We start from the raw sequence: 27689 nt of genomic DNA on the forward strand, positions 1-27689 counted from the left end.
CCCACTAGTCCAAGGCATCTGTGATGGCACGGGGTTTGGTGGCAGCAGGACAACCCGCGTACCTTCACTCCAAAAGAGAACAGTGGTTTTACCGGCATGCTGCTCCCCTCCATCCCACCTGCCTTCAGCTCATGCCCTGAGGAAGGTGATTTTGGTTTTGTGGCTCACAACTTAGTTCACAGCTTTTGGTGGGAGTTGGGGCGGGGGGGGCAGCGGCAAGGCCAAAAAACTGGCTGTGAAACAGTCCCACTTGGTGCAGCTGGTTACTAATGTCAATTTGTAAAAGGGAGGACCCATCACCTTAATGCCACAAGCTGCAGAACGTGGGCTTTTCATGTGATCAAGCCATGCCAACTGCCTTGCTCTGGGTGGAAAGGGGGATATAAGATACTAGAAAGCACTGGCTGGTTCCTTCTATGGATAAGGAAGTGGACAATCCTTTGCAGGGACTCTAGCATCAGGGCCTTTTTTTCCTTAAGAAGAGAATCAGCATTCGCATACAAACATATATACGGATATATTTAATGGACTCTCTCTTGCACACACACACACACGCACTGGGTTTGTAGGTGGCGTTACAGTATTTGCATCATAGTTTGCTTTTACAAGGAATGATTTGCAATGGGGGAGGAGGGGAACAAAATAGCATTTAAGAAAAGCCCACAAACCACCCTGCCTCCGTCTTTGTCTCCGGGCTGCACGGCAAGGCTCCAGCCCTGCCCCAGTGATGCTACTGTTTGTATTCCCGTAGTGCCGGGGAGGCTCTGAGCAGAGTCAGGGCCTGCAATTGTGCTGGCCATTGCCAAACCCATGTAGTCAATGGCTTTCATGGTGCTACCACAGAAGCAGAAATCCTTAGGACAGCTGGTCCAAAACCTCATCTCTGTATATGGAGGGCAGGCCATTCCAGGGGCTGGAAAAGGGGTGGGAGAGGCACAGAAGTGTGCTTCCAATGGATCCAAATGAAAACAAATCCCGGTCCTGTGCCTTCAGGTCTGGTTGACCTTCCCGGGAGATGGGGAGGGTGCCGGGGGCTCCGAACCCCAAAACATCCAGCGGCCTTTGCACTGGCTTGAGGGGAGGATGAGTTTTGGTAAACAACCAAGGCTCTTGGAAACAGCAGCAAAGCCAAGTGGGCAGATCTGGGACACGTCCGGCTAAAAATAAAGCCTGCAAATAGGTTTTGCAGCTGCTTCTGCATGTATCCAGGAGGAGGAGAGGGCTTAGCACGAAAAATAAAGATGATGCCACCTCTTTCTCGGCCAAATTAATAACAAAAAAAAAAAAAATCATCTTCGCACTGGCGAGTCGACAAGGAGATGCGAGGTGAGACAACCCTGGCTCCCCAGCCCACTGGGAGCTGGTTCGGGTCTCGCCTCCAGCCCCGACCGGAGGAAAGATGCACTTGCAATCCCTATGCACAGTTATGGAGAAAAAAATGGGGTGAATATGGAGCGGGGAAGAGGCCTGGGGAATGTCGGCCTGAAAAACCACTCAATCGCCCCGCTTAGGAGACAGCTCCTCCGTCAAGCCAGGGCTGAGGGATGCAGCGGTGTGGACATGGCGTGGAAGAGGAAAGCTGTGTCTCCACAAAGGCCACGGGTCTTAGCAGCACCAGGATCCTTTCCTTTCCCCCTCAAGGGCGGGTGGGGGGGCAACCACCAGAGCAATAAAATAAGAAAGAAAAAAAAAATGCTTCAAGTATGACTGAGAAAACACGAATGGAAATTTCCAAGGCGGGATGCTACAGGGTGTGTGTTCCTTTCTCACTTCTCAGAGACTTGGTTCAGGGCTTGTTCTTTGTTGCTGCTGCTCACAGTCCGACCAGCCTGGATACACTGCAACCAAACAAATAACCGGAAAAAAAAAAAAAGGGGGGCGGGGAAAAGTGTTTCTTCCCCCCTCGGTCCCCACCTCCCCCCCAAAAAAATATAAAAAGCAATAAGTTTACAAAAATAGAAAATAATTACAGCAATAGGCAGGAGGGGGGAGGGGGTACGAAGGGTCCCTGGGGTCTATTTGGCCGAGCAGTGTAATATCGTGGGTTTGTTTAAAGCGTCCTCCACCAGGTGCAGTTCTTGGCGGTCGACTATCACGTCCCGTATGCAGCCGGTGAAGCCGGTGCTGTAGGCTTTGGGCAGCTTGTGAGCCACGTTGAGCTTCTCCATTCCCCCTGCAAGAGACGGGACAGGTCAGAGCGGGGAGCAAAGGATGGGGCTCTGGTCTGTCTAGATAGGCAGCGGCCCTGTTTCGCAGACATGGGGTTTCCAGCCCCATGCTCGTTCTGCCCCCCATCTCGCCCTGTCGGCGCCGGGTTAGACTACCGAGGGCTGCGACCCTCCTTAGGCAGGCTGGTCACCGGGATGGCGTTATGCGATGGCTGCATGAGAGTTTCCAAGTGTCAGTGTCCTCACATTTTGGGGTTTCTGTGTCCTGGAGACTTGATGGAGGAGTCTGATTAAACTAAGACCTTTCTGGAGGCGAAGGCCCAAGTTAACACACTCGCGTATCTCCGCACCCACAATAGCCCTGTTGACGCTAATGAGACGACACGTAGCTCTATGCCTCGAGGACTGTGGGCTCAAATGCTCCTCTGGGAAAGGGGTGAGAAGTGCCCAGAGTCCTACCTTTTTTCCCAGTCCAGAAACCCCTCACATTTATGTCCCACAGCAGGAAACATAAGGACACGCATCCTGACACGGGCTCGGGTAAGAGGGAAATAGTTCACAAGGCAGTATTTGAAACCTGGATGATTCTCTGCCTGGGTTGTTGCAGAAAAAGCCACTGTGACCAGGACTGCCGAGCTCCAGGCATGGCTGCTTCTGGCATCTGGGATGCCAAGCTCCTCCTGCGGTCCCTACCACCCGGGTGCCCTGGATCCTGAATGAGGCACATGGGTCTTTTTAACCCAGACAGGGTCACCGGCATGGTGAGGTCCTGGCCAGGGCTGCCTGGGAGGTTGTGATCAAGCCGAGGGCAGAGCTCTGCTTTCAGAGGCATGTGTTACCCACAAAACCATGGTGCCTCCCTACATACAGCTTCAACTGCTGCACAAGCACAGGCCGGCTGGCAAAGGAAACCAAGCCCCTTCGTCGAGTGCTTGGCAGCAATGCATGGCTGGCAGCGCGCTCTCTGAGACTGTCCTTCGCTGCCTGCAGCCGAGAGCCCCTTGGGTGCACTTCTGGCTTGCTAGGTGCATACTAGATAATATGAGGGTTGGAAGGGACTGCAGGAGCTCATCTAATCCAACCCCCTGCTCCAAGCAGGACCAGCCCCAAATACATCATCCAAGGCTTTGTCTAGCTGGGTCTTAAAAACCTCCAAGGATGGAGATCCCACAGTCTCTGGGTAGCCTGTTCCAGTGCTTTACTACCCCCCTACTGAGAGAGTTTTTCCTAATATCTAACCTTGCTGCAACTTGAGCCCATTGCTCCTTGCTCTGTCATCTGCCACCCCTAGAACAGTCCAGCTCCATCCTCTTTGCACCCTACTCAAGGTAGCTGAAGGCTGCTAAAATCCCCTCTCTGTCTTCTCTTCTCCAAACTAAATAAGCCCAGTTCCATCGGCCTCTCCTCATCAGTCATGAGCCCCAGCCCCCTCACCATTTTTGTTGCCCTCCACTGGACTCTCTCCAATGTGTCCACATCCTTTCTGTACTGGAGGGCTCAAAACTGGACGCAGTACTCCAGATGTGGCCTCACCATTGCCAAACAAAGGGGAATAATCACTTCCCTCGATCTGCTGGCAACACTCCTACTAATGCAGCCCAATATGCCATTAGCCTTCTTTGCAACACGGACACACTTGGCTTATATTCAGCTTATCGTCCTCTGAAGCCCCCGGGTCCTTTTCTGCAGAGCTGCTGCTTACCTAGTCAGTCCCCAGCCTGGACTGGTCCATGACATTTGTTCCATCCTAAATGCAGGGCTTTATACTTCTCCTTATTGAACCTCATGAGATTTATTACTATCATGAGCTATCTTTGCAAAGAAGCGAGAATTGCATATCTCAGTCCCTTGGGGGAACGTAAATCCCTGAGACATGATGTTCCTTTTTCCTTCCCAGGTCCCACTTACCCAGCCAGAGGGCCCCGTCCGTGTCTAGCTGTGTTGCTCCAAGCGGGGACGAACCAGTGATGGGGGCTTCGTTGCCCACCTGCAAGGAGCCCTCTCTCTGCACTCTGTTCTCGGCAGAAAGAGAAGAAGGGAGAACAGAGCAGATTAATGCACCCAGCAAAGAGCCCCGGGATGGGCCTGGAGCAGAGCTCTGCTTAACACCAACTACAGAGGTTGCCCAAGGGGTCTGCCGATGAGCATCAGCCCCCCACTGCCCTGCTCCACCTTAAAGCACCTTGCTCCTGGCCTCTCTTCTGGGCGTTGACACACCACAGGGATCCATGCCAGCGGCCACTGCTTCCTCCTGCTCCCTCTGGACTCATCAGCAGAAACCACTGGCATCCCAGCCACGCGAGGAGCTCACCACTCCCCGCTCCACCAAGATAAATAAAAACCACCCAGGCGGGGGACGGCGCGGGCCCAGCGCAAGCAGAATGTCAAGCTCTTGGGCGGCCCAAAGAAAGGGCACAGACTGTCAGCACCTCCTGGGGCCTGCCCCTTTGACATATCCTGGCACCGGGGGCAGGCAAGTCGAGGCACACGCTCTCCAACGCTGCATTACCCAAATGCCACTCCTCTATTATTATCTGCAGGGCTCAGTGACCCTCAGGGACTGGGGGGGGTGGGTGGGGAGGGGGCACAGATCCAAGGCCGTGACTCAGATGCCCTAGACTTGACCCTAGCCTGTGTCTTGAAAGCACTGAGGTGTCTGCGAGGCCGTTCAGCCTGGTCCCCTCTCGAGCTGCCTCACCTGTAAGCTTTGATATGAACCCACTGGTTCGTGTTGACCGGGACGGTGGACCGCAGGACGACCGGCTTGGAGCCGAGGTCGTAGGTCATTTGCACGTGGCCGTTCACGATGGCCAGGGCGATGTAGTCCGAGCGCTCCAGCCCCTTCCCGCTCCACAGGATCAAGCCTTGGGTGGCCTCCGTCTTGATGCTCAGTTCAAAGTGGTTGGATTGCAAGGCCTTCTCACTGCATCGGGGTGGGAGAACGTAGGCCAGAGTTAGAAGGGGTGTAGTGGGGGCAGGAAGCTGCCTCCTGAGTGGGGAGCGGGGCAGGCAGACCCTCGGAGCAGCAGGGCTGGTGGGCTAGCCCTTCAATGCAGGTTGGGGACCCAGCCATGTTCCCTCCTGCCTCCCCAGGGCTGTGGAGCGGAGAGGCGTGGGCAGAACAGGGTTCACAGCTAGTGTGCCCAATGGTCCACAGGCCCCAGAGGACAGTGGGGAGGGGGCTGGGGACAGGGCCCCATTCTGCAAAAGGATGGTGCTGCAAGTAAAGCAGGCTTTGAGACAGGGGGTGGTTCGGTACAAAGGGAGCTCTGCGGGCCAGGCTAGGAGGAGTCTGCGGGTTTGCCCTCTGTCTGGTCTCCCCCAGCGTGCCAGGCTCCTTCCCTGCACGGCTCATCTGCACCAGGATCTCAGCAAAGAGCAGCTCCAGCTTGCAGGGGGCTGGAGCAGGGAGTGCAACCCCCTGCAGCTAGGCTGCCTTCCCACCCCTCTCACAGGGCGCCAAGGGGTGGCGGATGCAGACACGGAGCTTCTCCATAGCAGCACCCACGCCCTGGCCCCACAGCCTAACCCCGTCTGGGAACGGAGACCCCGGGCTGAACACTCCCGCTTGGCTTGGCTCTAGCAAGGCAGCCGAGGCCTCCTCCTCCTCCTGGAAAGCAGAGCATCGGGGGGGACACCCAAAGGGACCTCCCTGCCCCCCTGCCCCTGCATCTCAGCCACTCTCAGGATAGGGCAGAAGGATGCTGTCCCCAAACCCATCTCCTCTTGGGGCTGAAGCCGAAGCCACCAGGAGGGCAGAGAGTCCTTCTCCTTTCTCCCAGGAGACCACCAGAGGCGAGACCCTGCCCACACCACTGACACGTGTGCACACAGACAACGAGACACAAACAGACAGCACCACAGGAAGCGTTTTATTTTCAAGGGACGCTGCATTTCTAGTGCCAGAAGGCACCCCCCCCACCCCCAATCTCCACCGCCACCCCACTCGCCCACGGGCACTTGCTGTATCTGGTGTGTGCTCAGCACGTGGGTGCGGAGCAGGTCACTGTTAAAAGGCCAGGGCTTGCTCAGCCTCACATCGTCCCTTCCAAATAAAAAGCCAAGCACAAAGACACACGTCCCGCGAGCAGAGAGGCAGCCACATGGGAGCACACGAGCAGAAGCCGGGCGGAGACTCACCTGTGGTCTGCGGGATAGTCCAGCACTTCGGGACTTAGAAGCAGGAAGAAAGGGGAGGCATGCGATAAGCGCGAGAGGAATACACGGACCCTGCCCACATGGACCTGAGGGGCACTGAGCACAGCACAGGCAACGGGCAGCTACCCTGGAGGGAAGTGGGAACTCAGGTGTCCCAGGGGACTGGCACTAATGAGGGTCAATTTGCATTGTGCCGCTTAGGGGTAAATTCGCAGGGTGCTGCTTAGCGGACTCATACCTGGATTCTCGCCCTTAACTGGAACGTGGTTCCACCGGGATGGGATCCATCACGGGGACAGACGGACTACAGGGACCTCTGCTAATGACCCAGCTCCCTTTTTTGCCTGCTGGGACTTGCTCGGCCACCTACGTGCTGCCAGGAGGGCAACAGGACATTGACAGCTCCTGGCCTCCAGCCCCAATCCCCATCCAGGAGGGTCCTCAGCAGCCAACATGAAATAGATTGGTGGATCCCAGCCTACTTCACCACGGGCAGGTGTCTGCCACCGGAGAACTGGGCTTCATGCTGGCAAAGGGGCCATGGACTGAGGCAGGATGCCAGTCTCTGGGACTACGGATCCTGCAATACGATGGGCAGCTCTGTTCAGGTGTGCCATGGCCAGCAGGTACCAGAAAGGGAGTCGAGTAGTCAACGGGTGCATTACCCGGGACATGCACCCTGGATCTTTGTGCATGGAGGCTGCAGAAGCTGGTTTCTAGCTGCCAGCTCTCAGGAGCAGCTTTGCCAGGGCAAGTCTGCTGCTGTGCCAGCTGCCAAGTCCCAGCTGGAGAAGGGATCAACTCAGCTACAGGTCGGGGCATGCACAGCTTGAGTGGGCACTGCCTGGCACAGCTGTGGAGCAGCTCCCCAGGCAGGCTGGGGACCAACAGGCGGCAGGATGCAGTGGGCAGCAGCTTTCCACTTGCCTGGAAGTGTGTTTGGCTCATACCAGCTTAGAGGGGCTCACTCTGCATTCAGCTGCATGGCAGAGTCAGTGAGCGAGGTATGCAGGGCTCACCCTGTGTTACTAACGGGGTGCTGGGGGTGCCCCCCAAAGGCCTGGGTAAGCCAGGCCCTCCCATGCTGCTTCCAGCATGCAGTATCAGTCAGGCTGCTTTGTCTGCTGCCTCCCTTGGGGCAGACATGCGTGCATGCAGGCTCGCAGCCTCCGAACCCTTGCTCTGGCTTGTGGCTCTGAGGGGATGGGATGGGATGGGATGGGATGGGATGGGAGGCACGGGGCTGGTCACATCACACACGTACACACACACACATGGAGCACAGACTATGGCAATATCAACTGCCCTGCTTCCCACGCTGCATCTCATCAAGGCAGGCATGTGCCAAGCTTGCTCTGGAGATGACTCTTTTCCCTCTGCCAGACCTTGCTCTGCCTGGCATGGTTCCTGGCGGAGGGGTCTCAGGCCCAGCTCTGTGCTCCTATCTCCCTGCTTTATGCCCCGATAACTCCCAGGATTCGCCCCAGCTTCCCGTGGTGCAAAGCGGAGCAGATTCGGGTCCCCCCAGCCTTCTCGCTGCTCACTGATTAACCCCTTCATTGCTGCCAAACAGGGACTTGCCTGGGATCTCCCAGTCCCTTTCTCCCCTACCCCTCCTGAGCCCTTGCCTGCCTGTTCCCCTAACCCCACCTGAACGGATGAGACTAACTTGTCGGTGTTGCTGAGATAGGAGCCAGGCCCTGCTACAGTCAGTGCCAAAACTCCCCATGCCTCTTTTGGGGCCAAGATGCCCCTCCTGGACCCTGAGACCAAAGCCCCTACATGAACCCCAGCAGCCCGCTCTGCCCCATGACCCTGACTGTGAAATGGAAACGGCCCCATTGCAAAGCCCTGCTCTTCCCTGGTTCTACGAACCCCCCAGACACTGGGCACTGCCCGCTCTCCAGCCTTGGGTACTGTGGCAGGGAGCGGAGGTGAGGGAGTGATGCCCAGGTATGCAGAGGAGTCTGTCGGGTGGTGGAATTGGCTGGCTGGTAATGTCGGGGGGGCGGGATTCTACTTACGCTGGGATCTCATTAGTCAGTTGGCTTGAAAACAAAGAAACAAGGACATTCAGAAGAGACAGACGGGCAGCGAAAAAGTGACAAACAACATCTCTCCAGAGACAGCGGTGAGGAACCAGGGTGGGAGAGGAAGGGGAGGGCTGAGCGCCATCGTTCGCCTTGTTCCAGAGGTGCAGAAATGCCCCTGCGCTGGGGCCTGGATGCTGAGGGAAGGGTAGGAAGTCGGCTGTGGTCTGGGAAGGGCCTGGGGCTGCTAAGGGGTGGGAAAGTGGCAGGAGCAAGGGCATGCCAATGCATGCTGAACCACAATCTGTATTAGCCTTCACTGAGCCTAGGAGAGCAAGCCCTGAAGGCTGTGCTGGAATCAGGAAAGGTTTCCCCCCTGCGGCCAGGGAGCTCTGCCACGGGTGGGTCCTGTTGCTGGAGGACTGTATCGAGATGGCTGGGAGCAGAGGGCCAGGCCATGCTAGAGGAGAGACGGGAAGGGACTGGGGCCCAGCCTGCCTCCTTCAGCCACTGCTCTGAGACCACTGGGGCCCATTCTGCCCCAGGGATGCCCCCAGTGAGCCATCGGACCAGATGGTGCCTTCACCTCACCCCTACCTCTTTGCTGGGCTCAGCGTCCGAACTGAGATGCAAATTTGGCCAGTGCATGTTTCCGAAATGGGAATGCACTCCCTACCCAGCAGCCTGGGGCAGCCAATTCAGGCTCCTACGGGGCCTGCCAATGCGAGGTCAGGTTTGGCTTAGGGGAGCCGGCACAGCAGACCTTGGGCTGAGTCTTAACTCGGGGCCCCAAACCCCAGGACCATGGGGGTGGTTCTGGTCTGGATCCAGACTCTGCACCTGAGTCCTGCCTTACCTGAGAGGGAGACAGACAGAGGTGGGGGGAGACAGACAATGACTAGAGACCAAGACAGACAGAAACGGGTGAGCCCAGAGAGGCCAGGAGTGGGCACCTGGGAGAAGAGTGGCAGTGCTGCTGAGGTCTCTCGGGGAAGGGGAGTTTTATACAGCAGGTCCTGAAATGCCTGCCTCCCACACCGCTTAGCTCTTCCATCTTAGGACTCGGCAAACTCATCCTCAACATGCTCTCTCTCTCCGCCCCTCTGGCCTTCCACCCAAAATAATCCTGGATGCAGCAACACATGGTTGCCACACCACAATGCAAATACTGCCATTGCTGCCACCAGGCAATGCCCTACAGCAAGTCGGGATGACTCTGGTCAGGACAGCAGCTCGAGAGAGCAGATTCCTCCCAGCTCAGGAGGCATGTGGGCACCAGATGTCTGGACAGCAGCTGCCAGCTGGGCTGAGCAGACAAACTGGTGAGATGTTCTTCTCTGACACGTCAAAGGGCTTTTCTACGCCTAGAAGCTCTGCTGCAATAAAGTGGGCCGTGAACTGAAAGCAGAATAGCTAATCCAGAGTAACGCCAGGTGTGGATGCACCAATAATAGAATAGCAGTGCATTCTGCCCAGTCTAGTTTAACCCACTTCCAAATCAGACTAGGCTTGCTTGGAAAACACGGCACTCGTACTCTACTATAGGAGCCCACACACCTGGGGTTTAATCGGCCAGGTATTCTGGAAGAGCCCGAGGTGGAAAAGGAAAGGGGTGAAACTCCAGCTCTGCCGTCCAGCTGCAATGCGACTTTCCTTTGACCTACAAGTTTGCCACCCGCTAACACCTGGCCCCTGGTTTATCCTCCTGGTTCAGTTCAGCTCAGGAGCTGAGTTACCTCTTTGTCACGGCGTTGTGGTATTCCATGTAGGTCCTGCCATCAAAGGCAATGGCCTCGGAGTCCCCGGCTGCCTTCTCGATGATCACTTGGGGCGAGGAGGAGAATGAACATGCAGTGAGGTTAATCCCAGAGGTCAGCGGTGAATCAGTGCCACGTGAAAGGCTCCCGGTGGCTTGCAAGCATGTGTCCAAACTGCCTGCTCTTAGGGTCTGTTAGCAATCTGAACCCCAAGCATGTAGCCAGCATGGTTTGCTTCAGCTCAGGTGCCTCTCAAGGGATCTGCGACCAGGTGACATCCTTACAACCCAAATCTTTGAAAACCCCTTGGCTTCGAGGCCAAAGTAAGTGACCTGAGGCAGAATATAATGTGCTCACCCTGGAGAAATGGTGGACTGCCTGCTAAGCTGTGTGGTGCAGCAGTGGCCCAGCCATTGCCACCAGGGAGCACTGCAATGCCACCCCCAGGCTCACCCCCCACCGCAGCCGTGCTGGCCTCACCTTCCTCGCAGTGGGCACCGGAGAAGCCCCTCTGGCAGGCGCACTCGTAGCTCTCCAGCCGGGGGTTGCACTTGCCCCCGTTCTGGCAGGGGTTGGGCTTCTGGGTGCAGGGGTGGGAGTGGAAGGTGGAGATCTCGATGGCGCTGCGGATGTTCTCCTTCTTCAGGACAGGGATCCCCTTAATGGAGATCTGAAGGGGGCAGGGGAGAAAAGGGTGAGTGGGACGTATCGCTTCCAGGTGATGGCGGTACGTGGCCCCCAGAGAGGTGCACCGTGGGGCTCTCGTGGCCTTACCCTCTGCAGGGCGCCACCGAAGCTGGTGGAGATGGCCGCGGCGCGAGCCAGTTTGCTGAAATCGGGCGCGCCCCCAACATACAGGGGCTCCTTCAGGTTCAGGAAGGCGTGAGGCACCTGGCGAGGGAGAGGCGGGTGAGTGAGAGAGGAGCCCAGGGCTGGGACACGGAGGAGACGGGGGCACAGCCCCAAGCCCAGCCCCGCGGTCTGTCCAGGCTGGGCGCCACCAGGGGGGACTCTGCTCGCGACACCTGCACTGTGTGGTCTGGGGGCCTTCGCAGTGGAGAGGAGGAGCGGGACATCACCTCCCTGCCTGCCCAGTGGATGCCAGCGGTGTCTGTGCTCCCTTGAAGGCAGGGACCGAATCCCGAGGCAGATGCCCAAAGGGGAGGTGCTCCAGGAAGGGGGTGTCCCTTCTCCCTAGGGCTTCCCCCTCTCCCATGCACTGCTCTCACCCTCTACTGGCCACGCTGAAGTGCTGCAGCTACTAGCACGGCTCCCCGCCACCGATCTCACCTTCCTCCAGGTCAGGTTGGCTTCTTGTGGCCACAGCTTCAGGAACAGATTCAGTCTCCCACCGTGGGAGAACCATCCTCTGCACTTTCACATAAGGGATCCCCAGGCACTGGGGGATTGCGGCTTGCCCACGGTCCTGCAGTGGCCGAGCTGAGACTAGAAACCACCCCCTATGTTCCCTCAAGACGCCTCGTGCCCTTCCCCAGGGGCAGCACAACTGCCCCAGCCCAGGCAGCTTTCAGGGCTGCCAGTCGGGCCCTGGAGCAAACCAGGCACGTGTCAAGAAAAAACCAGGGCACCCGTCCATCGCTCCACATCACGTCCGTCCAGGGCTAGAAATCTCCCTCTGGGCCATCAGGGCTACTCAGGCCTTGGGGATGCTGCGTGATGATCACTCCAGCTGGGGAGCTGAGCTTGGGATTGACATGAGAGGCCTAAAGAGCCGTCATATGTGCTGTCACTGGATCAGATTATGGGCTGCAGCGTGAAAGGCTGTGGGGACAAGGGGTCTTCTTCAAGGAGCCGGGCAGCCCTGACCCGGGCCGTGAAGTTCTCACATGCCGGCAGGAAACCAGAGCAGGGATTTTTTGGGGAAGGTGCCAGGCTGACACCCTCACCGAAGCGCAGCCCCCAAGACTCCAAATAAATACAATCTGGATCTTTTTTACACGCCAGTGTTGCCCTAGACTGCCCCAAATTGGAACTGAATGTGTTTCATAGACCCCATACAGGAAATAAATTAAGGGAGATTCTCCTTCAGTTCAGAGAGAAGGGGGTTGTGAATTGGAGGCAGAGAGATCTGGGCCCTCACCTTGCTGTCACCACCCAGCCCTGCAGTGCAAAAGCCACCAGCAAATCCCCGGTAAATCTTTTACCGAGCAATGATCGAACCTCTCCCCCGTGCCCCTTCAACACGGTACCCTACTAAGGTGCTCGACGGCCGACTCGGAGGCAGAGCAGCCGGGCATAGACACAGGTACACTAATCGCTAGCTAATGCTGCGTGGAGTTAACACGAGAAGAATGACAGGATTACTGAAATGCCTGGGTGTAAAACGTGGCTCTCTGAAATTAATGAAGGAAAAGAAACACGCGCCTCTAGTCTACCGAGCTCCAGAAGGTGGATCGCTCAGATGGAAAGGGGTGGGAAGGTGGAAATGAGCACGGATGGCTTGGCTTTGGATGGAGGAATGGAGAGCAACGTGCGGATGGCAGATGAGATGGAGGTGCGGCAGGTTATACTTATCTTTACCTTACGGGATTTCTGAAATCCAGACAGCAGGGAAGGGAAAAATACAAGTGAAAAATCAAAGGGAAAGGAAGAGAGAGAGAAAAAGAGAGAGAGAGAGAGAAACAGGAGATCAGTGGGTAACATCATAACATGCAGGGCTGTAAGTGCATTGCCTAAAAATATGTCCCCTCGTTAGCAGGCAATTAAGAGAGGAAGGGTGCAGAATGGAGCAGCAGGGGGGCTGCACCAGCGCTGGCCCTGTCGGGCAAGCCGCTGTTTGAGAAAGGGCAATTTTAACACTGGAGGAAGCTTGAAAAGCGGGGATAGAAGCTTTTACAGAAAATCACAGGCCCTCAGCTCCCTGCCTTCGCTGTTCTGCCGCAGAGAGGGGCGGCTGCTGAATCGAAGGGCTCCAAGGACTCGCGTCTTCCTGCAGGCACAGAAGACACGCCGTGCGGTGCACGTCTTCCCATGCGCTGCACGGCATCCTGCATGAGGAGGTGGCCAAGGGCGAGCTGCAGCGGCAGCACTGCAGCAGGGGGCATGTGGGTGAAGAGGGCATGGCTTAAATGACAGCCGTGCACCAGTTACAGTAAGCTAGGCTGTCAGCACAGGTGAACTGAATTCCCACTGAAACCCACCAAATTTAGATAGCGAGAGACACCCAAGCCAAGCGGCCTGGGTGTCTCCTGCAGGAAGGGTCATACCCTTTGCCCAGCGCTTGGGACAGGCATCCATTCTCCCTGCTGTGGGTGCAGGGCATCTGCACCACACAGACATGCTCCCATCATCTGAATCCTGCTTTGCGAGGGATATGCCCACCCGCACTTGGGCTTGATCTCCTGCCAGGGCTGGTGCACTGTGATGTGAGACAGGGGATGTTGGAGAAGTGTGGGCCCACGGTGGGGGAGAAACGGGAAGAGCAGGCAGACCTGGGTCCCCGCTGGGAGGATGAGGGTGTCGGGGTGTGACCTGAGCCCATGTGGGACTCTGTATATCTGAGAGGAGACAGGAAAAGGGGGGAGGGGAACCAGACAAACAAGCTGCCAGTCTGCAAGCAGAGCAGAGAAAGCTGACGGGTTTCTAAGCAGCACCTGTGTGATTGTGGCAACAGGTCTGAGCTGCCCAATTATTGCAGAAACCTTCTGCAAAGCACTGTCTGGCTCTTCCTCCAGCAAGCCTCAGGAAAGGCCCCAGGGCACCAGGGTTGGGTTGTGACTCGCACCAGACCCCAGTGGCATGACAGGCAGAGGCTTCCTTCTGCTTCGCAGCCTGCCACCAAGCTCTGTACTGCAGCTGCGTGGAGAAAGCAGGAAGGGGATGCTTGGCTGGACATTCCCCACCGCTGTCACCCTGGAGTCAGGGGCCTGTCAGAGCAAGTGACCGTCTCTCCTGCCAAGGGGATGCCAGATGTGGGCAGCAGTGCAGGTGGGGACACGAAAAGAGCATGTAATCTCCATACAGAATAAAAGGAGGCCCTGCTTTTACCAGGCAGCTCAGGGAGGGGCTGAAAGCACCAGGGCTAGTGCTGGGCACAGGCCACGTTGGTGCCCACATCTCTGCCAAGACACCTCAGATCTGCTTCAGGTCAGGGACCGCATACACCCCGCACTTTGTCCTTGGGCACGGGGCACGAAGCAGGCCCAGCTCTGGGAAGGCAACAAGTGCCCACTAAATCATGCCCACAAGCTTCTCCTGTGTGAGAGCGTCATGCTTGCGTAAGTTGAAGAGATCCCAGGCCGGCCCTGGTCGCCTGCTCCTTGCCAGAGTCAGTGCAGCCAGTGACAAACAGTGTTAGAGAGCGGGCAGGTGCCATGTCCTTCCGGCCCTGGTGCTGGCCTCTCCGTGACGCACCAACTCACCGGTGACTCTCCCATCACCCTCTCGCCATGGTTAATCCTCATCACGCCCTTGCGCTCGTTCCTCTCCAGGAAGACACTGACCCATGTGTTCAGGGGGATTGGCTCCTTGCTCCTAGGGTGGAGAAAGGTGGGGAAACCACAGCTGGGGCCCATGCTTTGCCATGGCTGTGCATGCACGCCCTGAGAGCAAATGCATGCCCCAGAGAAAGCGTGGCGTGAATGCCGCAGGGGGGCTGAATGAACAGCAGGAGGCACAAGTGGTCCTGCTGGTGGTCTACAGGTCACACCAACAGCACACCATGGCCTGTCAGGAGTCAGGATAGGCCCTTTGTAGGAGGCTGGTTTGCCCCATGGAGATGAAAGCCTGAGCAGACAAGGCAAGGGTGGGAGACAGGAAGGGGAGCTGGGGGGTGGTGCCCTAGATGGAGTCTGCTTCAAAGCCTCTAAGTTATCTCAGGAGAACGTATCGCCACGCGGCGCTCACCTGAGCACCGCTGCCCCTTTGCCCAGGTCGTATCTGTACTCCAGGTAGCCGTCATGCAAGGCCAGCGAGACAAAGTCCCCTTTGCCGTCTGTCTTCTGCCCGTTGTAGAAGATCATGCCGCTGGGGTTCTTGGCCAGGAACACGACCTCCATGGACAACTTTTCCCTGAGAGAGAGCGGGGGAGTCAGTGCCTCTCTCCAAGCCTTTGCCTGTCTGCTCCCTCTCACTGGGAGATCTGCACTTTGAGGAGCTGCTGGTGTTGCAGCCAAGTGCCCGTCTAGCGGTGCTGGAGAGCAGAGTCCTGTTTAGCCATGCAGTGGGGGTTGCCTGAAAAGCTGCTTCCCCACCATTGCACCTTCATGCTTCAGTCCCCCTCTGGCAGGGCTCCAGGGCCCACACCTGGCCTCCGCTGACCAACACGGCCCACTTACCCTGCCTGCAGTTCAGTGGGTACCTGCATGGACACAGCATCCCTGTGCCCAGGGTAAGAGTGTGTGGAGCAGGCACAAGTGCCAACCCTCAGGGACAGTCCTTGGGCCTGTCCCTGGCTTATCCCAGCCACCCCGGGCATTTCCTGCCTCTTACTCTCCCTCCCCATGGTGCCTGAAGCTGCTTTTTGGCACTTACTGGATATCGGGCACAAAGGTCTGCAGCCCGCTCAGCTCCAGGTAGGAGAAGCCATTGAACTCCGGGAGGAAGGGCATGGACTGGTCCTGCTCTGTGACTGAGCCCAGAAACCAGAGGGGTGGAGATGGAGAGAGGAAGAGGAGACAGAGCCATGTCAGTCTGTGCTGCCAGCCCCTTGGCCAGGGGGTGGGTACCCCTTCCACACAGGGCCTCTTGTGCCTGTGTACCCTCAGCACCACTCACCGAACTCGCAGAAATCCCCTTCCCGCCCCATGGGGCACGCGCACATGGCACCTCCCTCTGGCAGCACCAGGCAGGTGGCCGAGACGTGGCACGGGCTGGGGTCGCAGGGGTTCCTCTCGTCGGCACAGGTTGGACCTGAGTGGGAGACAACCAGGATATCAGCTCACCTGGGGAAGGGACTTCGGGGCTGGGCTGCGGGCTCTGGGCTCCTGCGCATGCTGGGGTGGGGAAACGTGTCCCTTTTCAGCAGCGGGAACCCGTGGAGCTGCCCAGACGTCTTCCTTCTCACTTATCTCCTGGACAGTGAATAGCACTTGAGGCCAACATGGTGCCGTGCAGCTGGGAAGTTCCACCTGACACTAACTTCCAAGATGTCTTGGTGATTTATGGGCATATTTGAGCAGAAGGAGATTAACCCTGGGGTCCTGGTCTCCTTCTAGCTGTGGTGACTGATGCTGTCTTCTCAAATCCCTCCCTTGCTGTGTGCACAGGACACAGCATGAGCCAGTGCCTCCCATCCCGAGCCGCTGCTGCGCACTCCTGTTCAGCCGCCACGGAGGGAGCTGCATTTCAGTGCTGCGTGATGTGATCCCACAGGCTTTTGGATTAATTAGAGAAGATGAGCAGGATTCACTAGCTAAGTCCCCTTGGTGCTCCCAAGCCCTGTCTCCTCACCTGTGTAGGTGGAGAGACACTCGCAGTGGAACATCTCGGCCTCCTTGACGTGGCAGATGCCGCCGTGGTGGCAGGGGTTGGGGTGGCAGGGGTCATTGCCGCACTCGCCCACCCCGCTGCCGTACATCACGTCGCTGCCCTTCTCCCGCAGGTCGTACATCTGGTTGTTCACGTCCAGCAGACGGATGCAGCCCTTCAGGCCAGCCGTGGCTGCGGTGCGGTCTGCCACCCTGAGGGGACAATGGACATGAGGGGCTCAGGAGAGACAGCCTGTCCAGGACACGAAGGGCTACGTGGGCCAGGGGGTCACTCTGGCTAATTGCCACAGAGATTTCAGGCCAGCATCATAGCATTAGTGACCATCCTTGGGCGATGAGGTCCCCCTGAGCTGCCCCGAGTCACCCTAGTATGATCTAGGGACCTAGGAGACTCGCACCCACCTTCCCTCTCGAGGGATGTAGCAGTCCCATGGTGGGAGTCAAATTCATCTGCTACTCACACAAGCATCTGGTCTTCCGGCGCCCCTCCGATGAACAATTCGGTGTCCAGGTTCAGCCCGTCGGTGCCGGTGGGGCTCTCCCCATTCACGTGCGACTCCCCATCCACCGACAGCATGCCGTTACGGCGGTTCCGGTTCACCACCAGCTGGTGCCACTTGCCAGGCTCGACAGGCACTTTGCTGGTGATGATGCCGGTACCAGACCCTGTGTTGAACCTGAAATAGAGGAGAGGAGGCAGTGACTTTAGGGTGCTGCAGCTCAGACACCGGGGTTGAGAGCCTCAAGCGCTGTTTGGGACAGACTCCTTGTTGGCTGCGGCCCATGCCACCCCAGCGGTGGCTGCACTTCACGACCTGCCACCGAGGCTTTAGCATCTTTTAAGGACAAATGGGGACTGATTACGTAGGGCGTCTCACTGTCCAGAATCTGGGCCCTTCATTTATTTCCTTTCAAATCCTGGGAGGGCAAGCTGGGAAACAAGGTCATTTTCAAATACGCTTCAGTTCTTCCTCTGCTTTCCATCCCTTTTTCCCCCCCTCCCTCCTTTTTCAATCAAAGAAAGGGGCAGGGAAAGGTGAGGGGTACCAGCTGCCCCTGTTTTGTGCTTCTTGAAAATCCAAACAAATCAAACCTTTTCATTTGCATTGCTGAAGAAAGAGGAAACTCCAGAGAAAACGATTACCTCCCCACCCCCTGGTTTTCTGAGCAACCCACGGCCTTCCTCTTTCTCACTGAGTAGCCTTAATATGAATAGGGCAGGACCCCAGCCAAGGCTGGGGCACCCACCTGAGCTCCACAAAGCCATTGACAAGTGCCAGCGAGATGAAGTCCTTGCCCCGGTTTTGCCCATTGTAGAGCAGCAGCCCGCTGAGCTCGGAGGCCCGAAACTCCATGGCGATGCGCACCGTGTGATAGGCCTTCATTGTCTTGAAGGCCAGGTAGGACTTCCCGCCGAAGCTGGGGATGAAGTACCTGATGGCTGTAAGGGCAGACAGAGGAGGAAGGGGTGAGGTGGGGAAGAGGGAGAGAGAAGCCCCGATGGGAATCTGAGAACGAGTCCACCCTTCCTGCGCCTCTGTGGGCAGAGGGCTCCCGGCGTGGGAGGTGTCTGAACTCACGGCTGGAGGAACAGAGCTTGCTAACCCCCTCTGATCTCCCCAAGCCGCAATAGCAGCACATGCCACTGGCCTCGTGACCAGTGCCCCAAGCCACGAAGATCATCCGCGGCCCTAGAGCTCAGTTCCCCTCTGATATTTGGCTCCAGTCTCCTCTTCTTTGCTCTCACCCCACTCCTTCCTGCTGCACCCATGTGCATCAGTGCCAATTGCCATCCTCCCTCCCTGTCACATCCACATTTCACTGTGCCATTCCTCATAAATCACTCACTGCCTCTTAGATAGTTATATCTCTCCTCCCAGGGCCCCATGCAATAGGTCCGCAGCCATCACTCCCTGTACTCATTTATGGCAGCTGAGATTTTCAAAGGGACCCGGGGTGGCAAACCCCTATTAGAGTTAACAGCACTGGACATCCTTGTGCAGCAGGCAGCTTTGAATGTTGCAGCGAGGGGGCTTGGCTTCCTGGGAATCAACCCTTTCTAACCACCCAGCCTTGAAACATGATGCCAACCTGCCACTGCGAGCTGCCAGCCAATATGAGCAGCTTTGGTGGCCAATACACAGCTGTCTATTAAGCAGCATTGATCCTGACCATGCTATGGGAGCACTGTCGTCAGCTGTCGCTCTCAGACCATCCTCAGCGACTGAGATCAGCCTGGGGTGAGATGCCAGAGGCTCTCAAGCCTCGTGCTTCAGGGCTATGTTGCATCCCCGGTGGGGTCAGGAAGGGACTACTGCCAGCTCCCTCCTTCTCCAGTGCTGATGTACTTCTAATGAGGTGTATTATGAAGGAAGGGGGGTCTGCAAGGCACTGGGTTATGTGGCCACTGGGCTATTCCAGCATTGCCTTTCTGATAGCTTCCCACCTGCAGTGCTCTGGGGGGTAGATGACGCACTGAAGAAAGAGGCTTGTGGGGAAGTGGGACCACTGTTTCAAATCTGGGCTCATCAGGAAGAAAAAATGACTGTGCAATTCCTGCCCAGTGCATGTACAATGATGCGCACAAGCTAAAAGTTTGGAGTGTCTCAGCTTGCTGCTGCTTACTGGGCATTATGAGGCTGGGTTTCCAGAGGGGCTGAGCCCCACTGTCTCCAGGCTAGCTTAGTGGAGGGGGGGGTGCTCAGGACCTCAGACACACAACATAGGCACGCATGGCCCCCCACCCAGACAGTGGAAGCCACGTACACTTCTCACACACAGCGCCTCCCTTTCCCACCGGGCAGCTGCAGGTGAACTCTTTCCCATCGTCCTCGCAGGTGCCGCCATGCAGGCAGGGGTGGGAGTCACAGGGCCGGGCCGGCTTCTTGGTGGCCGGGGGCTGGCGCGTGGGTTTCCTCCTGGTGGTGGCTGGCACGGTGGCAGTGGGTCTCCTGGTGGTGACGGGTGCCGCCAACTTGCTGCTGGGCCGCCCCATGGTTTCTGGGCGCAGGACGTGGGCGGTGGTGGTGGTGGCGGTGGTGAACCTCCGCGTGGTGGCGGGCGCCATGGTGGTGGCGGTGGTTGTAGTGGTCGTGGTGGTGAAGAGCCTGGGGATCCAGTCTGGAACACAGCACGGGGCACACTCAAGAGGAGCCCAGAAACCCAATGCACCCCTGAGGGAGGTGGGACACCCGGGCTCGATTCCCTAGGAGCCAGGACTGCAGGGTTCAGCTCCTGGCTCTGGGGAGGGGGTGCCTCATAGGAACAATAAGGCACTGGCTTCTCTCCCTAGCTCTGATGACGATCCCCTGTGTGATCTTCAAATAAACCATCTACTTGCCTGCACTTCAGCTTCCCCATCTGTAACATGGGGTCAATACTCAAGGGCCGACCCTTGAGCTCCTTTCACAAGGGTGAATCCATTCAGCTTGGCTCTCTCAGGCAAGGAGGATCCTACACAAGGCTGCTGCTGATGGTGGCTGGAGCCTGTTCTCCACCCCCGCAAGCAGGAGAAGGCCCACCCCTGGGTCTCAACCCCTCACCGCTGCCCCTCTCCCTGCGCCGCTGACAAACAGCTCATTAGCTGAGAGCCCTTCACAAGGGTTCAGGAGGCTCCAGCTGCCGTCTGGTCTAGCTGGGGAGCTTGCAGCTTGTAAGTGCTACCTACACAGCCATCCCCAGGCTGTCTACTGCATTCGTGCTTCCTTACACCCCTCCTCCCTGGCACAGCCATAGGAAATCAATTGTTCCTGTTCATCAGCACCATGCCCTGGGGGTGGATCAGCTGTCTTCCTTGCCCTGCAGTGGCAGGGAGGCAGCTGCCGCAGGGCACATCTTAAGATGAGGCAGGCACTTCAGTGCTGCGGCTCAGCCCCTGGGTAGCAACTTCACATCACACCTGCTACCTGCAAAGTGCAGGAGGCAGGCGGCTGGAGGAGGCTGACATCCTTTGCCCCAGGGGACTGGCAGGCAATTATTATATGGGGCGCTCTGTTCAGATCCTCAGTGGGTGTCAATGAGCCCTGCAGTCAAGGGAGCTGCAGCAGTCCCAGCGGAGGGCTATGGGGCCTGGGGAACATGACTTCTGAGGAGGGGCTGAGGGAACTCGGTTTATTTAGTCTGGAGAAGAGAAGACTGCGATGGGATTTAATAGCAGCCTTCAACTACCTGCAAGGGTGATTACAAAGAGGACAGAGCTGGGCTGTTCTCAGTGGTAGCAGATGACAGAACAAGGAGCAACGGGCTCAAGCTGCAGCAAGGGAAGTTTAGGTTGGCTATTAGGAGCCACCTAATATTATAAGTTTATATACTATGTAAGTTTACAACCTAGATAAGTTTAGGTTGGATATTAGGAACCACCTTGCTAGGAGGGTGGTGAAGCACTGGAACAGGTTACCCAGAGAGGTGGTGGACTCTCCATCCTTGGAGGTTTTTAAGACCTGGATAGACAAAGCCTTGGCTGGGATGATCTAGCTGGGCCTGGTCCTGCTTTGAGCAGGCGGTAGGACTAGATGTAACCTCCTGAGGTCCCTTCCAATCCTTGATTTTATGATCAATCCACAGCGCCTAAGGACCTGGCCTGGAATTGCTGGCAGTTAACTGGGGCCTAGGTGCAATTTTTATTGCAAGGCACTGAATGCAAGCCTGGAGGCTGGGGAGAGCAGAAGTCCTGGGAGCAAAGCGGTGCAGCCTCCCGTGTCCCCGAGATCTGTCTCGCACTCCATTAGAGTCCCCATCCCAAGAGCTCTGTCCTTCGGGATGAGACACGTGCCAGTCCCCAGCTATGAAAGATAATGTGCTGTAAGGGGTGTCTGATGAGCTCCTGCTGGGGATGACAGGGAACAGGCCAGGCCAAAAGGAGCCTTGCTTGTCTTTAGAAGTCCAAGCTGGGCAGAGGCCAGAGAGCAAGGCAGGCCCATGAAGCATGGTCAGGGGAGCTCACCGAAGTCCATGAATTTGACATGATCCTGTTGCGGCTTCTTCACCAGGATGGTCTTCTTCTTGGAGGCTTTGATCTGCTTCAGAAGGGCCTTCTGGACGTCGGCCGCTGTGTAGGACGTGGCTGCTCGGAAGGGGGATAGGAAAAAGCGTGAGGCTGCCATGGCTCTCTAGCATCCTTCCCTCTGATACAAGCCCCATGGAAGCAGCCGCAACAAAAGCCTTTTTTATCCCCAGCCCCACAGTAGATCTCCAGGCTGCTCTGTGCCACTTGGACTGTGGCCCTCTCTGTGCCATGCCAGCTGCCTTGGCTGGACAAAAGGCACATCCTCAGTACTTTTATTTAATGAGGCCCTTTCATGTCCTCCAGCTCAGGCTCGCTCCTCAGGTGAGCCACAGCCCTGGAGCAACACTTCTGGCAGGCAGAGCCAGAGGTGGGAGCCCGCAGGGGCGGGAGGGAGCTGCTCTCACCTGGATCAAAGTGGGACTCGACGATGACACGGACGGCATTGCTCTGACCCAGGTCCCTCACGCGGATGCTCTTGAAATCCCTCTTGACATCAGAGTTGCGGAAAAGCTCGTCCAGCTAGACGGGAGGGAGAGAGGCAAAGCAAAGGAGGGACCAGGGCGGGGGGGAGTGTTTAGCATCAAGATCCAGGCCCAGATCTTGGTTCTGATGCAATAAAGTCCATGTTTCCACCCCCTCCAGCTGCGTTTCAAGTCTGAGCCTTTGCTGATCATGCACAGCCCCAGCCACTGTGACATATTGGTGCCTACGGATCCTTGCACTACCCAAGGCCCCGCTGGACAGCCCTTGGTGAGAGGTGCCCCTGCCCTGTGGGGCTTACAGATCTCTGGTGAACAGAGGGGACAGACCGAGGCTGGGGGAAAGGGAACGTCCCCGTGTTTCAGCAGTCCCGTGCCTCGCGGGATGCTCCAAGAGGCCAAAACAGGCTCGGCATCTCTCCAGATCTGTCTAGGTGTCTTTCCACCCTGAGAACAGAACTGATGTCTTCTCAGTGCCGCACCGCCCTCCGCTCTGACCAGCCCGGCGGTGCCCAGAGGGCTGCCACCACTGCATGGGCACAGACCCGCAGCGAGAGAGCACAGCCCCTGCCCCACCACTCGACCCTAATACCTCCACGTGGCAAAGGAGGTGGTTAATACCTGCAACAGGACACACATTAACAAAGGGCAGCAGGAGTCTGGGATGGCAGCCTCAGGAACCCTGGGTTTTAGTCTGTGAGGTACAAGGCCAGGCAGCCACTCTGTACCTCGATTTCCCCATCTATAGGATGGGTTGATGAGCCCCGCTTCTGAGATGGTATCTGTTTTGGGGCGTGAGGATGCTTTGAGATCCGAGATGGAGGTCTCTATTATGCTTCAACCTACTGATGCTGCTAAGTAAAGGGGGTTGCTTAGCCAGTGGCCATGAGTTACACCAGGGCTAGAAGGGACCTCATGAGTCCTCAACTCCAACCCCTTGCCCGGATAGGGGGTTCGCTGCTCCTAAACCAACCCTTACCACACCAGCCCACCCAGCCTCTTCCTGACAGTCTCCAATGATGGGGAGGCCCCAGCTCCCCATGTCCCATTGTCCTGATACTCTTACCATCTGGGATCTGTCCCTGAGTTTGATCTCAATCTACTTTTAAGTCAGGGCTTGGCCTGGGAATTGCTTGGCTGTGGGGTCCTAAGAGAGGGCAGGCATGACACCTCAGACTCTGTTGTTCTTTCTCTTCTTCCTTTGTTTCTCCACCCCCCCGTGCCCCACTCCTATACCACACACCATATGGCCCATATGTTGAATGCACATCTGCCAATATGACTGTACCAAGCACTTGCCAATCTGGAAGTACAGACTGGAACGGTCTCTCCATGCTAAACATGTTGATCCCCTTCCCAAAGACGCTTACGTTTGCTGAGCCACACAGCAGGCTCCGGTGCAATGTTGCTACCCCATCACATGTTGCCTCGCACACGCAAGGGGACCTGCCAAGCCAGCGCTGTCTAGCCGAGAGCTCGCAAAGGAGCAGGCATCACGAGCATGCGGTGCTGTGACTGTAAGATGCCATGAAAGTAGGGAACGTATTCACTAGGTGGGGGTGGGCTTCCTGGCTGAGCTTCAAAGGCAAAGTATGGAGAGAAGCCTGGCAAGCTGGGCTCTGAACCATTTTCTAAGGGTCTTTCATTAATGGAAATACACTAATGGAAGACAAGAGGCCCAAAGCTTTGGGGTATCTATGCAGGGTATCTGCATAGGGTATCTATGCAGCTCCGTGAACCTCATCCCCTGCTGCCCCTGAACTTGGAGATGCTGAAACTTCCAGGCTTTGTGGTTTAAACCCATCTTTAACTATAACGTGGGTCGACTTCCACCTGAGGATCTCCAAACACTTTGCAGAAGGTGCATGGCTCTCACCGTTCCTATTTCGGAGAGACGCATGTTGATGGATGATGTGGCCAGAGCTGCACAAAGAATCAAGGGCAGGGCCAGGAACAGATGCTGAGTCTCAGTGCACTTCCCTGCCCACCTGCCAGCTCCGTCCTTCCAGTTACAACGGGCCGTGTTTACCCCGGGGGAAGGCAACATGGAAGCCACCAGAGCACCAGGCCTCACCCAAGACCTGCTGGCAGGGTGGAAATGCTAAGCTTTCTCATAGTGGGGCTGGCACCTCCAAGGCAGTGGATAGCAGGGGCAGGACCAGAGGGGTGTGTCCAAAGCAGACTGACTCCAAAACCCTTTGTTTCTATCACCTGAACTGAAAGCCTTTTACCTCCCACTTGCAACAAGGCTTGGGTGCTGCTGTGCATGGTCCGAAAGCCTGCACCTATGCCATGGCAGTGCAATAAAGGCCGTTCGGCCACTGCACTCTGGACAAAGGAGGCTGCCTCCTCCCTCCTGCCAAAACTAAGTCAGGCCCCAGGGGTTGACTCACCGCACTCTCGATGCTCCGGGCAGTTTCCCCGAAGAGCTCTGATTTGGGGTCGGCCATCTCGGGCGTGTAGAACAGCTCCTGGCCCTCCACCTCCTCTAGGATGAGTACTCCTTGGAAGACCTTGGTGGCTGCGGGAGGACGGGGCAACAGAAAGGAGACGAGACAAATTTGTTAAGCAGGCAGGTTGGATGGGGGTTGTTAGTGTTCAGTCCCTGTGGGGGAGTGGGTATGGCAGTGTGGGGATAGTGCCAGGCCTTGGGTTAGTCTGGATGGGTCTGGAGAGCGCTATGGAGGATTAGTATCGGAGGGTGCTGGAGCAGGTGTGTCAGATGGCAAAGACCAGGCTGGAGATGGCAGGTTTTACCATACGGTTTCCTCTGAGCTCCGGCCCGGATAGCAGCCGCCCTGGACCGGCTGAGTAACAAGAGAGATACGTTAGCCAGAGCAGGACACAGTCAACAAGGTAGGATCCAACGCATGCATGCAACATGGAGTCATCCCCGAGGGAGCCAGGCCCCTGGCAGGGATGGGTGCTCTCCTGAAGTGGGGGCAAGCAGGCACCCTGCCAAGAGATCTGGGGTCTGGCACCTCCCACAGAGCCCAAAATGGGAGGAAGGGAGCTATAACTGGAAGGAATCACAGAAAATGAGGGTTGGAAGAGACCTCCGGAGCTCACATCTAGTCCAAAACCTGCTCAAAGCGAGACCATCCCCGAGGACCGCAGGGACGTGTGGGTACCAGGAGAGAATCAGGAAGTGACCCTCCGCCGCTGGCATGGGTGTGGGCATTGCAGACAACGCCACCAGACAGGGGAGTCTCTGTCTGCAGAGAGAAGGGGAAGCCCCCAGGGCACGTGGTGTCTTGGGAGGATTGTAGTAGGCACCAGGGAGTCAGTCACGTGGAACGAGCCTGGTGAGGGAAGCCTGTTTACTGGGGCACACGTGTTGGGGCTGTGCAGATCTGCGTGCTGCACCGAGCACCCAGCTGCCACACTGCGAGGCACAGGGCAGCATCTCGGGGCAGGGCAGCATCTTGTTCCTTGAGGGTAAGGAGGATGCCATGCAGGTCACGGGAGCAGTGCTCTCCCTGGGCTTGGGCCATAAGTGGTGACCCCTCACCCCAGCCTCAGCAGAGTCAATGAGCAGCTGCCCACCTCACACCAGAGGGCACTGAGCTGGATACAGACACCTATATCATGCCCTCCTCTCCTTTCACTGCCACCTCGCTGCCCCAAATGGACAGGCCCTGCAAATCAGTCTGTTCAGGCTATTTCAGATGCATCCAAAGCCAAGCATCCCCTTACAGATGGCATCCCGCCTCTCTTCTGGGCACAGGGGTCTCTAGATAGACCCCCTTGGCATCCTGCAGTGGGTGTGAGGGGGCTTTCATGTTCAAGACAGCAAAGCCGATGCTGTACGCTCCCGCCGGCAGACCCCATGGCGAGACACATTGCCAGAGAAGCGGGCAGCAGCGCTCAGCACCAGCTTCCCCTCCTGGGCGGGTCTCAGAGGCAGCTCCACATTGTGTGCCCTAGTCTGGAAAGGACTGTGGCTTTATATCTCGTGCCCACCCCAGGGGAGCTCAAGGGACATCCACTTACCAGGACAGTTGCTCCCTTCTGCATCGATGGCGGCTGTCTTGCCATCAGAGCAGCAGCCCAGAGGGGTATTAAAGCAGGTGGCTCTTTCAATGGCTGGAGTGGGTGTAACTTGGCTTTCCTCTGGCTCCTCTTCTCCTGCATGGGATTAGGGAGAGTGCAGGCAGCTCAGAGATGGGCTCTGCCACCAGCTCAGACTGTCTCCCACCCACAGTCCGAGCTCCAAACACCTCCCGGACCCCGGACATGTGTCGAGGCTCGTGGGGGGTGCAGCCCTGGGGATGGTCAGATAGCCCCTGCCCGTGCTGCAGGAGACCCTTCCACGCCCAGGCTGCTGGATGGGGGACCTTTCAACATCACTTAAGCCCTGCCTCCAGCTTGGCCCACAGCCCCATTCCCTCCTCGGGCAGGGGGAGCCAGAAGCTGTGGTGGGCGTCGGGACTGCGAGGAGAGAGAGGGAGCACTGGTCCAGCATGCAGCCCTGGGTTAGCTCTAGCCACACCAGCTCTAATTAGGGCTTTTCATCCAGAGCAGTCATTGAGGAGGAAGCAGAAGGGTTGATCACCCGAAAGAGTTTGAGCAGAAGGCGCTGACCTGCAGAGCCGGCTCCGCTAGCTTCCTGGTCCCCGCTGATGCCCATCTCCTGGTCTCCGCTGCCTTCTGCGCTGCCGGACTCAGCAAAGGCAGGCTGGATGGTGGCTGGGACCACCGGAGCAGTCAAGATGGGGTGGACAGTGGTCTTGCGAAGGCTGTGCATGATCCAGGGAGTGGTGGCTGGCCGAGCAGTGGTTATCCGTCTGGTAGCAGGATGGCTTCTCGGAGTGGGACTCGCCTCCACCAGCAGGGACCCGGTGAGTTTCTCCGTGGAGTCGGGGGCCTGAGTGGCGAGCTGCAGAGGCGGGGGGAGGAGGAGTCTGTCCAGGGCCTGCGTGGGCATGGGCAGCGGCGTGGGAGGCAAGGTGTGACTCGCGGGAGTGATGGACTCTGGAAGGGATGCAGCAAAAGGAGGTGGTTACAAGGGGAAGATTGGGCAGGACCCCACGACGGGGTCTCAGCTACGTAGGGCTCCCGCATCCGCTTCAAGCCCTGCTTTGCCATTGCAGGGGCCAGTGGGGAGGGATGGATGGCATTAGGACAGTTGGAGGTAACGCTGGCACTTCCCGCCTGGGGAGCTAGAGCAGAGAGAGACTCACCATGGCACTGTCCGGCGTGCTTCACCGTGATGATCTGCCCTTGCCGGCACGCAATGGTCTTCAGCTGGCACTGGTCACCATAGGTGACACCGTCAGAGCCGCACACCTGGGAGGGGAAGGAGAGAGCCAGGGGCTACTGGAGAGCAACTGGAGAGCCTGGCACCTCCTCTTAGCCCTTCCTGCCTACGGTAGACCCCACCTGGGAGGCCCCGGGTGGTAGGCCTCTGGAAAAAAGACCCCTCTCCAAATATTCATTGGAGCGGTAATAGCTGGCGGGTCCTACTTGGCATCTCCCTGAGGAGAGGAGAGGAGAAAGCGGCTCTCCTGCAGCAGGGACTCTCCGGGAAATCCCTGCCAGTCTAGGAGGCTGCCTAGATAGCTGGCATCATGCTCCAGCTCCAGCTGGCAGAGACACCAGACTTCATGCTGCCTTGGCCTGGCCCAAGAGGGCTGGCAGAGG

At 57.4% G+C, this 27689-nt stretch overlaps 1 protein-coding gene across 3 annotated transcripts in view; it reads right to left on the reverse strand.

Moving 5' to 3' along the window:
• Positions 1-508: 508 nt before the first annotated feature.
• The window catches only part of AGRN (agrin), a 169918-nt gene continuing 142737 nt past the window's right edge, over positions 509-27689 (reverse strand). For all 3 annotated transcript variants that reach the window (XM_090023205.1, XM_090023206.1, XM_090023207.1), the window contains 20 exons: positions 27230-27335; positions 26631-27020; positions 26040-26174; positions 24440-24567; positions 21972-22086; positions 21505-21624; positions 19329-19682; positions 17811-18003; positions 17024-17239; positions 16525-16754; positions 15850-15984; positions 15607-15703; positions 14980-15144; positions 14496-14607; positions 10888-11004; positions 10594-10783; positions 10093-10180; positions 4867-5091; positions 4077-4180; positions 509-2173 (listed from right to left, as the gene is read on the reverse strand). In XM_090023205.1, the coding sequence (XP_089879331.1) occupies positions 2016-2173; positions 4077-4180; positions 4867-5091; positions 10093-10180; positions 10594-10783; positions 10888-11004; positions 14496-14607; positions 14980-15144; positions 15607-15703; positions 15850-15984; positions 16525-16754; positions 17024-17239; positions 17811-18003; positions 19329-19682; positions 21505-21624; positions 21972-22086; positions 24440-24567; positions 26040-26174; positions 26631-27020; positions 27230-27335 (3378 nt within the window). In that variant the 3' untranslated portion in view covers positions 509-2015. The remainder of the gene's footprint in view (positions 2174-4076; positions 4181-4866; positions 5092-10092; positions 10181-10593; positions 10784-10887; positions 11005-14495; positions 14608-14979; positions 15145-15606; positions 15704-15849; positions 15985-16524; positions 16755-17023; positions 17240-17810; positions 18004-19328; positions 19683-21504; positions 21625-21971; positions 22087-24439; positions 24568-26039; positions 26175-26630; positions 27021-27229; positions 27336-27689) is intronic.

Source organism: Crocodylus siamensis, chromosome 12 (assembly GCF_052110815.1).
Source record: "Crocodylus siamensis isolate JL-2025a chromosome 12, ASM5211081v1, whole genome shotgun sequence".
Classification (NCBI taxonomy): Eukaryota; Metazoa; Chordata; order Crocodylia; family Crocodylidae; genus Crocodylus; species Crocodylus siamensis.